We start from the raw sequence: 12,837 nt of genomic DNA on the forward strand, positions 1-12,837 counted from the left end.
TGACACATATCCATAAAAAAAAGTCAGTATCGAAACTTTTTATCATCAAATTTTTTTTCTTAATTATTACACATCTATATATAACATAATTTAAATTGTGTAATAAATATTAACAACTTTTACATATAGCAAAAGAGAAATATTAATTTTGTGTATATTCATGATTTCGGATAAATATTAAACACCACTTCTAATGACAGAGTATGAAATAAGATGAGTCTATTATCACGAATTATCACACAACGAAATATGATAAACAATATCTGTGAATTAAAAAAAAATCCATAAAAAATTATTCTAACATATATTAGCAAATCTTTAATTAATTATATTCCTTTAAAAAGATAGTTAAACGTAAAAGATTGGGCACATTGGGGGATGGAAAATAGAAACAAGATGGAGAAAGAAGGAAGAAGAGAGTAGAGAAGGTGACCAAAATTGATATTCCTTTGAAGAAAAGAGAGAGAAAATAGTTAAGAGGAAATCCGTTCTAAAAGCATGGTGTGTTAAGAAAAGCAGAGCGCGGGTAGCGAAGACGCTCTCGTGGAGCGCGTGAAAGCAGGTGAGAGTGGGATTGGCATAGGAAGAAGAAGAAGAAGAAGGAGAAGGAAGTGAACCAAAATTATTCTTTGCTCCTTTACTACTCCTTCCTTCCCTTCCCTCTCTTCTCTTCTCTTCTCAATTCTCATTCTCTCTCTCTCTCTCTTCTGCAACCATTTAAGGTTCGTTTCCGATTCCCGATTTCGCTCTTCTCTTTCGCTTCTTAACAAACTTCTTCTTCCTCTTCGTGCTCACAACGCTGCTTCTTTTCTCGCTTTAGGTTTGGGACTAATTGCTACTGTTTTTTAATTCCATTTTCCCTTTCTCCTTGCGTTTCTTGCTGCTTTGTCGTTCTCCCAATGTGCGTGCTTCCTCAATTGGAGCTCCGCGAACCTCCAATTAGGGTTCTTGCTGTTGCTATACTGTCGCCGATTGTGAGTTTTAATTGGTGTCGGATGAGTTCCGTGCTTTGTGGTTTTCGATTGTTGGTGAAATTGGAAAAATAAAAAAAATAAAAAGAAATTGGTGTGTTGAATTGTGAGGTTTTTTTTTTTTTTTTTTTTTTTTTGGGATTGGGGGTTTTGGTTTTTGGTTGCTGTGTTTTGGTGTGGAGTGTGTGGAATTTGGAAATGTTTGAGACTCGGAGTTGAATTATGATGAATTGTGGATTTTATTTTTATTTTTTTTTATTTTTGGGGGTTTTGCTTATGTGTCTGCATTTTTTATTAACTGCTGCAGGGGTTTCGGGATGTGTATCCGCGAGTGGATTGAGGAGAATGGATATTTTTTGGTCTGTTGATTGCCGTTGGATTGTTGTTGGTTGAGGGTGTGATTAGTGCAATCTGATTTTGAGTGAAGATGGTTTTGTGACGTGGTTGAGTGAGTGTTTTTTTGTAGGAGAAGGTTTGTTACTGTTGTTGTTGTTGTTGTGTTGGTTTGTTTTGTTGAAGAGTTTGGAACGTGGTCGGCGGACAAGAAGAACTGAATTTTTGTTGGATGGGTAATAAACTTGGGAGGAGGAGACAAGTGGTGGATGAGAAATATACGAGGCCGCAAGGGTTGTATAATCATAAAGATGTGGATCATAAGAAACTGAGGAAGCTGATACTTGAATCGAAGCTTGCACCTTGTTATCCTGGAGATGAAGAAACCGCCTTGGATCGCGAAGAGTGCCCAATTTGCTTTCTGGTCTGGTTTCTTTCGCTTACCTTATGTATTTGTTTCCCTCTACTTATCCTGTTACTTTAGATTTTTAACAAATGAACAAATAAGTCAATTCAATTGTGCGCACTTGTTTGGAACTGCAAATTTGACCGGTAGGACACCTTTGTTGGATTTATTTTATTGACCTCTTTGAAATTGGAATAAACTGATGGGAAATCTTTATATACTGTTTATGCTTTTGTCTCCTTGAAGTCTATTTCAAACTGTGAACTTCACATATGGTTTTTCTAATCACCGCATTCCTTTGTGTTTTATTTTTTGGCCTAATTTAGTATTATCCAAGTCTAAACCGATCAAGATGTTGCACAAAGAGCATTTGTACAGGTAATTATTTGGTTACCTTCACTGGGTATATATTCTGTTATTAGCATTTGTATGCAACCTGATTATTTTCCTTTTATCAGAGTGCTTTTTGCAGATGAAAGTTCCAAATTCAACTCGGCCTACACAGTATCCTACAGTACTAGTTTCTGCCTTCAATATGAAGATACAACTCATAATTGTTGGTCTAAAACTTCCATCTTTTGTTGCTTTAATATGAAAATAATTGCTTGCCTTAACAGCATAAGATGTCCCTTCTGCAAAACAGCAAATTATGCTGTGGAGTATCGTGGTGTGAAATCAAAAGAAGAGAAGGGGTTGGAACAGATTGTAAGTTGTTGTCCAACATGATTATTATTTTTAGGAATGCATTTTCTGCAATATTTTCACAAGTTCATGTGCATTCTCATAATTATTTAGGAAGAGCAACGTGTTATAGAGGCAAAAATTAGGATGCGGCAGCAGGAGCTTCAGGATGAAGAGGAAAGAATGCACAAAAGACTAGAAATGAGCTCTTCAAATGTGAATGTGGCAGTTGCAGATGTTGAATACAGTTCAAATGCGGGTAACTCTTCAGACAGTTCTAGATTTCATCTGTATATGTGTATGTGACTAATCCCAGTTGTATAACTATAAATTATAAATTATTCTTTTGTTTCAATCTTGTAGTGTCTGCATCTTCAATCTCTGTTGTTGAACATGATGAAATTGTTTCTTCTCAAGACTCATGTGCCACATCAGCGGTTAGACCAAATGCAACCACTCGGACCAATAGGTATGCTGCCAACCTTGATTGCTTTTTTTCTTCCCACTTTCCTATGTTTTTCTAATTATGTCTCTTACCATTTCTGCATCCAATGTTTCCTCACTGACTTAGGGTGGTATTAAATATTTAAAAATCAACAAGGGGAAGAAAATGAGTTGGCATGTCTAATTGATGAAAAGTTGTATGGGAATTTAACATTGCTTCATACTGATTATGATCCATTTGTGTTATATATTCCCGTGAATATTGCATCAGTTGGGTTATACTATGTTTATCATCCAAAATTAAGTCCATTGAGATGAGATAGAATAATCTTCTTCTCAGTCTTGTCTGAATACTAAATTAAGCCAGCCAACTGTGTATCTGTGCTATAGTTGGATGATGCTTTGGTCCAATCAGGTTATGAGAAGCACACCTATTCTTTATCTGGACTCACTATAATCATAACTTTGACTATAATTATGTGAATGACTTGAGTCCATATGCAATCTGAATTCAAATCATAAACTAATGGAACACTTGGTATTGCTTGGTTCTACCAATTAATTTTGTAAGTACCATTACTGACTATCACTTGCATTTAAGTTATCTCCAAACCTCTCCATGAAACATGCTGAGTTCGAGCAATTCATTGAGCATTCTAAGCATGTTTTCTTTTAAATCCCTATAAGATAAGTGCACTTAATCATATTAGCACATGAAGAGGGAAATTTATGATTTTAAGTTATCTTGTGGTGATTGTTAAGTGATAGTCTTGTTGAATAAGAAAGGCAATAGATCTTTAATTTTTTATCATAATTGAAGGAAATATTCACAACTTTTATTATGTGACAGTTTTAATCCAGCATCAGAAAGTCTGCCTGCTTCTATGAGCTCTGCAGAATAAATCACAATTAAATTCAGCAGCTTCAAACTAGTTTTACTCCCTGCTAAAATTTGATTAATTATTTGTTGAAGAATGTTTGGTTTCATAATTGCTTATCTGGTGAAGTAGATGGAGAGGGAAATTTGTATAATAAGTTAGTTATTATTTGATTCCTTGGTTTTGATTCAGTAGCCCATCTTGATTCGATGCTAGTCTTGAAGTTTTGATTCAATGGATGAATATGGTTTGACGTGCACAAAAGGATGAGTCGCACAGATGGACAAATGTTACCAGTGACTAGCTTTTGTAGAGGAGGATTCAAAATGCAGACCAATATGTCAAATCCAAGATTTTTTTTATTAGTACTTAATCAACTTACATGGAGGCTTTTACTTGTGAATACACTTGTGAGTTTGGAGGATTTGCCTTTTTATGTAAGAGATTAAGGAAACTCCTCCAACTTCAATATCCCAGTATAAAGGAGAAAACAAAGTAAAAGGAAAAGATATATAAACCTCTTCCTTTTTTGTTATTAAATAGATTTTAAAAATTTTACTTGTCAATTTCTTGGATTTATTGCTGCTCATGTACGTATAATTTGAATTGAAAAAGTAGAATGGAGACAATTATTTAAGAGGTAGAATATTTTATGGATTTATACTATGTTTTGGTTATGCTATTGCTATCTGCTGACCATTTTTAAACTGACTCCTGTACAGTATGTCTATCTTATAGTTTGAATTGCTAAGGAGATTCTACAATATGTTTGCAAAATCTTTGGACAGCGTATACAAGTTTAATGTATTAAAAAATAGTATTGATGAATGCTCTATGTTGAAAGTACAAAAATTCATATATTTAAATGTTATTAATATATTTAAATGTTATATCTTTCAGAAAAATTTTATGTTATCATAATACTGTAGGTTTAGGTAGAAGGCTTGGGGGTACTAACTATTTATATAGTTACAATCCTTACCTTTCACTCACTGTTTTAACCTTTGATCTCCTTCACTGGATCTCTGGTCTTTGAGAACCTCATTTGCATTTGTATCACAAAGTGGAGTCACTTATTGTGGATAAACCCTCAAATGGTCAATGACATCCTGTTACCAACTTCAACTAGCTTTAGCCTCACCACCACATGTGGAGGCAATTTTACCTCCTTCAACTCATCGCCATTTGCCAAATGGTTGCAATATGTAATCCCTTCTTTTCTCATCAAGAGGCATCTCTCTTCCGGTAGAAACACAATCCTCATTCCTTAAGAGGGAGGACTTGCTAGATGCTTAATGGAAATGGTGGCAGTAGCATAAATCACCGGCAATTTAACAGCAATTGCTGGCCAGTTCAAGGAGTCCAAGTCTTGGGCAAAATTTCAAATGTTAAATGGCTCATAGAAGGTTTGCAATTTCATATTTGCAATAAAGATGGGATCTTTTGCTTTCGGGGGCTGAATTTCCTTAAAAAATCTGTGTTGTATTAGTGCTGGTTCATGTGCACATTGTTGCCATGTCAAATAAAAAAATTAAACCACATAAGAGAGAGAGAGAGAGAGACATGACATTGTTGGGGAAAGTAGTTTCTTTTCTTTCCTTTTCCCCCTATATGCATACATCTTTGATTATGGTAGATTTATGTAGAAGTGATGAGCGTAGATGTACAATTTGGTTTTGTTTGGTAGTATTGCACATTTGGACTTGTTGGTATCTTGTATAGGCCATGTTGATCACCTGTTGATATGTATGATCCAGCAGTGAAGGAAGCACAGATACTTTAAATGGTTGCCACTTTGGTATTGGATAATTCTAATCTGCCTGGTTGCATTTAATCTTGTATTTTTTTTTGGAATATTTAGGTGAGATCATAAGAATTGTATGATGATAGTCTTCTATTATGTTTAAAGTTACTAATGTGAGGCTAATGAAATTTAATTTGATGCTCTTCTTGTTACTCTACATATATAATTTTTTAAAATAATTCTGAAAAGAAAAATTCTTTTTCTGTTTTCCCTATTGATTAGCCAACTACTATTTTTAATTTATGATGGCTATAGAGTGTAGAGTATATTAGATGAGAAAAGAGAACTAATCTTGACCATGAAACTATTAATAAATAGGGGGTTGTGAGTGTATCTGTGCACATGTGTTATATGCGTGTATCTGTGCACATGTCTTCTATTATGTTTAAAGTTACTAATGTGAGGCTAATGAAATTTAATTTGATGCTCTCTTGTTACTCTACACATAATTTTTTAAAATAATTCTGAAGAGAAAAATTCTTTTTCTGTTTTCCCTATTGATTAGCCAACTACTATTTTTAATTTATGATGGCTAGAGTGTAGAGTATACTAGATAAGAAAAGAGAACTAATCTTGACCATGAAACTATTAATAAATAGGGGGTTGTGAGTGTATCTGTGCACATGTGTTATATGAGACGATATTTTGTGTCGTATGATATACAACACCTACATTTGTGCAACATAGGTGAAGCCTCGTCTTTTTATAATTGGCCCTTTAGGATGATATCTTATTGAATAAATATTAAATAGTTGTGTTTGTTTATGGAAATAAATGCACAAGTTCTTTTCATGTATTTTATTTTCAAAACAATACATTTTGGGCTTACCTTATATTTTTTCCCAAATGCTGAAAACTGCAGAGATGATGAATTTGATGTTGACCTTGAGGACATTATGGTCATGGAAGCTATTTGGCTTTCCATTCAGGTGAAGATTTTTATTTGAATATGCTACCTGTAACCTATCAATGATTGAATTTGTTATCAAAATTGAATATCACCACTTCCCTGCCATATAGTGGTTCACTACTTGTTTTAAAAACATTTAACCACGTACTATATAGTCTACTGTTTTATTGTCAATTTTGAAATTGTGCAATTTCAGTTTATTTTGCTCACAATATGTGCAATAATGTTGAAGATAAGTAAATTCTTCCAAAGGAGTGCCATATTTTAATCTGTCTTGTTGTACCTCATTCTTTATTTTCTGCTTCTGAGAATTTATTTTTGGAATGGAAGAAATATACGAATTTTCAGAGTTGAGCTTGTTCCATAGCTTTTGTGTTGTAAATGGTAGTTCCTTAATTACAATGGAGAAAAATCCTTTACGGTTAAATTTCTTTATTTCTTGTGCATGTTTTAGGTAGCATTATTCATACTTAATATATAATTACTTATGGAATTAAATAACTTTATGTCCATGCCATGTGAGGCACTTATATTCTGGCTGGTTTTGATGCTGTGTCTTTGTGACATCATCTCCCATTCGTGCCCGTGTCTATACCTAATAGATTTCAACCGACCCTTTTTTAAAAGTAGAGAACTTTTCGTGTATGTATATCAAATTTTGATCCTCTTAATTACCTGGTGACCTTCAATGTAAACCCCATCATTTGAAGGAAAAATAATTATAAGAAACAAAGGTAGTTTCTATATATACCTAGCTCAAAAAGATAACTCATGCTTGACCTATTTTGGAAAAAAAACAAGTTACTCGTGCTTCAATGATTTTCAGTTTTTATCTATTAGGTTTGAATGCAAGTTAGCATCTTGTTACCTTGCATTAGCATTCCAAAGTCCAAAACAAGGCCCCGGCTTATTATAATATATTTTGGGTAACCAATAGATTTTTGGAAAAGCTACCACACTGCAATCCAGATCTTTGTTTATTTTTCAAATTAATGTTTATATAGACTAGGCTGTGAAGTCTATACATGGTAGCATATTATGAAATTAAAGGTTGGATACACAGTGCCACGTACAAGTTTCAGAGAACACAAGTCTATATTGACACTTCTTAATGGTTTGTGTTTTGCTGTATATTTGATGATTGTGGTTAACTCAAAATATGTATTAAAACTATAGGAGAATGGCAGGCAGAGAAATTTATCTTTTGCTGATGCTACTTCTGGACACTACGTAGCTGATGGTCGCTATGTTTCATCTGTCACGGCTCCGGCTCCGGCTCCGGCTCCGGCTCCACCAACGGGATCATCCTCATCTCCATCTGGGGGTCTTGCTTGTGCCATCGCAGCTCTTGCTGAGCGGCAGCAAATGGCTGGAGAATCATCTATGAACTTCACCAATGAAAATATGTCATCATTCAACGCTCTACAGGGTTCCAGAAGGTTTTATAACAGACTAGGTAGGGATATGATTAGTTATCCACCTACTGACAACCTCAATGAGGAGCCACCAGATGATGCTGTGGCGATAACTAGGAGCCATGGGGAATGGGATACAGACCATGGGACACATTTGACTGAAACAGCAACTGGCTACACAAACTCAGTTGCAGCAGAAGATCATGGTGAACTATCTTCTTTGCCAGAGTCTGATCACATTGATGGAAACCTTCAAACTGCCACGGAACCTATTATTCCTGAGAGCTTTGAGGAGCAGATGATGCTTGCTATGGCCGTCTCTTTGGCTGAAGCCCGAGCCATGTCAACTGGACAGAGTGCTTCTTGGCAGTAGTTTTTGGTTTAGGTGCTGGTTTAATCTTTCTTAAATTGGTGATGCTTGCCTTGGCTATCTGGTAAGCCGAGTCCAAGGTTTGAGAATTTGAGGAAAGTTCACTGGTGTGCAATTTGTTCAAAAGGATAAGGTAGTGATCTCTTCTCACACGAATTTATATATATAAATGTCAAAGGAAAACTGATGATTCTAGTTGGTGAAAGGTTGCTGCTTAATGCCATTTTTTTTACTCGTGTTCAATGTCCTCTCTTTGCCCCCTATTGGTTTTATGTAAATAATTTTAGTCTTTGATAGATGTACTTTCATTCTTACAGTAATATATGGCACATTTTAGACACGTACTGAAGAAGAAAGGGAATTAAATTTCTGTCATGAAAACTTATCTTTGGTTCTATTCAATGAGATGAGTTATATAAAAGTTATGCCTGTAGGTGTGGCACTTAAAATATCTGCAAAACTTTGCATAAATTGTCTGAATGAATGAATTTGTACAGTAACAAAGTGCACTCTACTGAAGTTAGTGCGTTGGGTAAATGGGTGGATTTGGCAGATTTTTTGGACCTAGGAAGGGATAGGATTCAAAACGAGGATTCTCAACGAAGCCCCCGCACCCGTCCTCCTCTCATTCTTTTATTTGCTTCACACGCGTAGGTGAAATGCAAAGGCAGCCTTAATTCTCGTTAAACTGTTTTATGGCAAGCTGTATAGCTTCCCTGTGAAGAAGTGTTCTATCATGTGAAGTTTTGTTCATGATAATTGTGGGTGAACTTCATTATATTTTGAGAATGTTATTTACACAGATGATACCTCACACACTTTTTTTTTATCTCATTATCTTGCACATACCCATTTTTCTTTTCTGAGGTCTGTATTTTACCTTTATCTGTACATGTATATTTTCTCATTTGTTATTTTCCGTGGGTGACATTGAAAAATATATGGAAGGTGATGTACTTGTGTTATTGATATTCCTGAGTAGGTTCAATTCCAGAGCCATAACATTTGCTCAATACTTCACTGGCTAAGGTGATTGTATGTTGTACAAGGATACTGGTCATATGGCCTTAATGCGATGAAAGGGTTTAATTGGATCGAGGCAAACGATGTACAATGAATAGGTAATAGAAGACCCGGTTTCTAGTTACTATAAACTATTAGTTGCTGGCTAGTGCTTCAATTATCACTGATCATTGGAAGCCATACCAAAATATCTAAAAAGCCTCTCTATCTAACCAAGTTGCTCTCTAAGAAAGTGATTTGATCACCAAAGAATTCCACTGTTCCTTTTCCTTTTTTGGTTTTAAAAGACAAACGCTTGAGAGGGGTTTTCTTATGTCCGTATAGTTAACTGGTCAAAAATTTCATTTAAGGGTAGTTTTGTTTACCAGAAGACATCATTAACGAATGGTATGGTCGACCAATAATTGAAGATGTCAATCATAGATATTTCGGAGGTCCATTTTTAAACAAATGTTGCATATTAACCAGGTGTTGCTTTGAGAATGAGGGAATGTAAGTGTGATGTGGTGTAATGATAATACAATACAATATTGAATTATCTTCCAGTCGTGAATTAAGTCGCAACATTTATGCATGAGTGCCAGAAGTTTCCGAATACGTATTTCTCAATAAAAATAGGATCTGACGCATGGCACCTGAAACCAAAGATCATCAGAGAAATAGCCTGTGTTCTTGTCATGTGAATCATACCTACTTTGTTCTATGTTCTGTGTTCTGTGTATAAGTGTCCACTTCACTAGCCACTACAAACAATATTTTTAATTAATGGGCACCTCTAAATAGTAAGATCGGAATGTTAGGACAAAAAAAAAGTAAGATCAGCCAGAAGTATCTTTTATTTTTTGGGGGGTTCAATTCTCATTGGTGGTAGGTCATATGATTGTGCTTTATGGCATACCTGACTTTGAACATGAGAAACTCCCAACCCAACAAAATATCTTTTGTTGAAGGTGCCAAGATCTGCTTTTAGGGGTTTCACATTAAATCTTTTCGTTGATGTAGACGAGGTTTATAGTTGAAGATAAATGGGGGAGTTCATTAAACGACCCAAGACATTACAAACCAAACTATTCCGTTATCCTAAGAACCGAAATTGAGCACATTTTGAATGAATTGTTGTTGACTATATTGGTTAAACCCTAACCAGATTTTCCTAAGAAAAATGGCCACGGGTTCAGGAAGATATGAATCACGTGAATTTAATAAATACCAAAAAAGCTGAATTCAGCCTCAGCGTATGGGCAGTGGGCACCAACTACACAATTTATTCTTTTAGCGTCACTTTATGATACGCTTTCTGTCCAACTGTATGAACTCCCCCATTTTCTTAAAAATTGTTTATGAAAAAAAAAATAAAATAAACACAAATAATAGGAGTAATATATTTAATTTACAACAGTGACAACAGGTCTTAACCGTATATTTTGTATAAACAATGAACCCATCATAAAATATAAAATAAAATAAAAATTATTTAACAATAGTGTTACTTTTTCTTTTTCTTTTTCTTTTTGCATAAAAAAATCTTTTAGAATGTTAACACTAACAATATATTATCTCAGAATTTATGTAAAAATACAAATTATTGCGATTAATTTAACTATACTAGATCAAGAATGGATTCAGAAAGTAAGGAAGGGGTCAAAAATTAAAAAAGAATACTTACATAAACTAATGTAAAATACAATTATAAATCACTTTTGAAATACTCAATTCTTGAATGATCTTTTAATCACTTTCAGAACATATCAAGATTGATTAATCTAAGAAATGATAATTATAAATTTCGGTTATTCAGAGATGATCAACATTAAATGTTAGTGGTCATATGAGCACTTTAAACTTAATATATTTGGCTCTTTTCTTTATCTCTATTTTCCTTCTTCAAATGTAGTTGGCTCGTTTATAGAATAAAATTTGTAAAAAGGATCATTATTGACGAAAATCATTAACTATAATTTTTTTTTATCTGAATGAACTGCAAAATTTTATAAATCACGTATTATTTAATAATAACAAATTTATCTTCCAAACCGGTACTATACTACTATTAACCTTTATATCTAGTACCTGTTCTGAGTCTTGCATTACGTATTAATTAAATGATTATTCACGTACATAGGCTTTAGCTTTTAATTAAAGTGAACCCTGCATCTTAAAAGTTCCAAACACACAATTAATTTGAGCTCAATATAGAAAAGTACACCATCATTTCAACATTATGCATCACGGTTTTGCTTACCATTCCTTAATATTTATTACTATAAAGCTATAAGCTTTGGACTATTATTTTAGTGCTCTTTTTCATAGGTAGACCAAATTTTCAATGATCTCATACACATACTAAGATCGATCCAATACTATGATAGCCACTTTCCTTAAAAAAAAAATATATAAAAAAAACTAAAATGGTCACCGATTAGATTAATCTAGTGTTGCGTGTGGATATGGCCACTTGGTCAACTAATAATGAGGTTGGGCCAATGAAGTGGTTGAAGAGATATCATAAGCATTTAACCTTCACATGCATTGTCACAATTTGTCTAATCATAACAAATCTCATCCACCTCCTTCCCCACTCACATGCATCATCTTTTGCTAACAATATGTTCTATGCAAATATATATAACCTAAACCCTAAAATTTTCATTTTTTTCCCTTCAATTTATTTAATTTGATTCATCTATTATTAAATATTTAACATGGTCTCTTAATTTTTTATATGATGCATGTAGTCTTTCTCAAATTGAGATTAATAACGTTGAATTTGTGCATATGTAGTAGTGGTGCGTGTCGTTTTCTTATTTTGTCATGTGTAAAGTATGTTAACATTGTTAGTTTCAATTGAAAGGAAAGAGCCACATTACATTGTGTTAGAAAATTAAGAAAGTAAATTGAATCTTTTAATAATGCATAGATCAAAATAAATGAATTAATCAAAGTAAAAGACGAAAGAGTAATTTGAAATTTATCGAAGAAACTATCCTATTACTCTTTTTTCTCTTGAAACAAAAAACTCCAATGATAATAACATCTCACAAACCATACTTTTCTGCGATTGATTATTGGAAAAGTGTAAAATGTGGCCCTGATCATGGGGCCTGTGCCTTATGGGTATGGTAAGTACACCCCATGTTGAGATTGTCATGAAAAAGTTGTTGTACACTGGCATGCCATTAATTGTAGCAAAAATTTGCATTTAGATCCATTGAACTATAAACCATTTGTAAATAGCCACATAGAGTTTCTTCTATATTTAATTCCTAAAGTGTATCAATTATCACAAAAGATTCTTTTATTCAATTTTTATTAAAGTTCAAATAGTTGTTAGTTATGTTATTTCCACATAATTACTTGCTGTACGTGACAAAAATACTAAAAATATAAATAAAAAGAGGAGGTTTTGAGCAAATTGCAGTTCACATGAATCTTCTAGGCAACGATGAATTTGAGGTTTTTCTGTTTATAATTTTTAGATTTAAATATAATTTTTATTTATGTAATTTATCATTTTTTTCATTTTTTGTCTCTATAATTTTTTTATGTCAATTCATTCCTAACCTTTTATAATGTTTCAAAAACAATCCTTACCTTCAATTACC

The 12,837-nt window shown here is 33.6% G+C and overlaps 1 protein-coding gene across 5 annotated transcripts; it reads left to right on the plus strand.

The window, feature by feature from the left end:
- The first annotated feature begins 375 nt into the window (after nt 1–375).
- LOC109789609 (E3 ubiquitin-protein ligase DA2L) lies at nt 376–9,181 on the plus strand. 5 transcript variants are annotated; one of them, XR_014430429.1, is made up of 10 exons: nt 376–722; nt 1,279–1,728; nt 2,037–2,088; nt 2,169–2,214; nt 2,334–2,415; nt 2,506–2,650; nt 2,755–2,860; nt 6,380–6,446; nt 7,604–8,345; nt 8,710–9,181. XR_014430429.1 is itself a non-coding variant. In XM_020348609.3 (10 exons), exons 3-10 carry the CDS (start codon nt 1,537–1,539, stop codon nt 8,213–8,215), a joined length of 1,302 nt encoding a protein of 433 aa, XP_020204198.1. In that variant the 5' UTR covers nt 376–722; nt 821–974; nt 1,279–1,536; the 3' UTR covers nt 8,216–8,609. The 5 variants fall into 5 exon arrangements, 3 of the variants coding, with proteins under 3 accessions (XP_020204198.1, XP_020204197.1, XP_020204196.1); XR_014430428.1 differs by having other exon boundaries at nt 8,766–9,181; XM_020348609.3 differs by lacking the exon at nt 8,710–9,181 and adding an exon at nt 821–974 and having other exon boundaries at nt 7,604–8,609.
- The last annotated feature ends 3,656 nt before the right edge of the window (nt 9,182–12,837 follow it).

Source organism: Cajanus cajan, chromosome 10 (genome assembly GCF_000230855.2).
Source record: "Cajanus cajan strain Asha chromosome 10, NIPB_CcT2T_4, whole genome shotgun sequence".
Classification (NCBI taxonomy): Eukaryota; Viridiplantae; Streptophyta; class Magnoliopsida; order Fabales; family Fabaceae; genus Cajanus; species Cajanus cajan.

Bases quoted from the DNA above. Each gene is read 5' to 3' on its own strand.
- LOC109789609 (XM_020348608.3), top strand. From the start codon at position 1,537: ATGGGTAATAAACTTGGGAGGAGGAGACAAGTGGTGGATGAGAAATAT. The intron at 1,729-2,036 runs GTCTGGTTTCTT...GGCCTAATTTAG, and splicing joins AGTGCCCAATTTGCTTTCTG to TATTATCCAAGTCTAAACCG. The intron at 2,215-2,333 runs GTATCCTACAGT...TAACAGCATAAG, and splicing joins AATTCAACTCGGCCTACACA to ATGTCCCTTCTGCAAAACAG.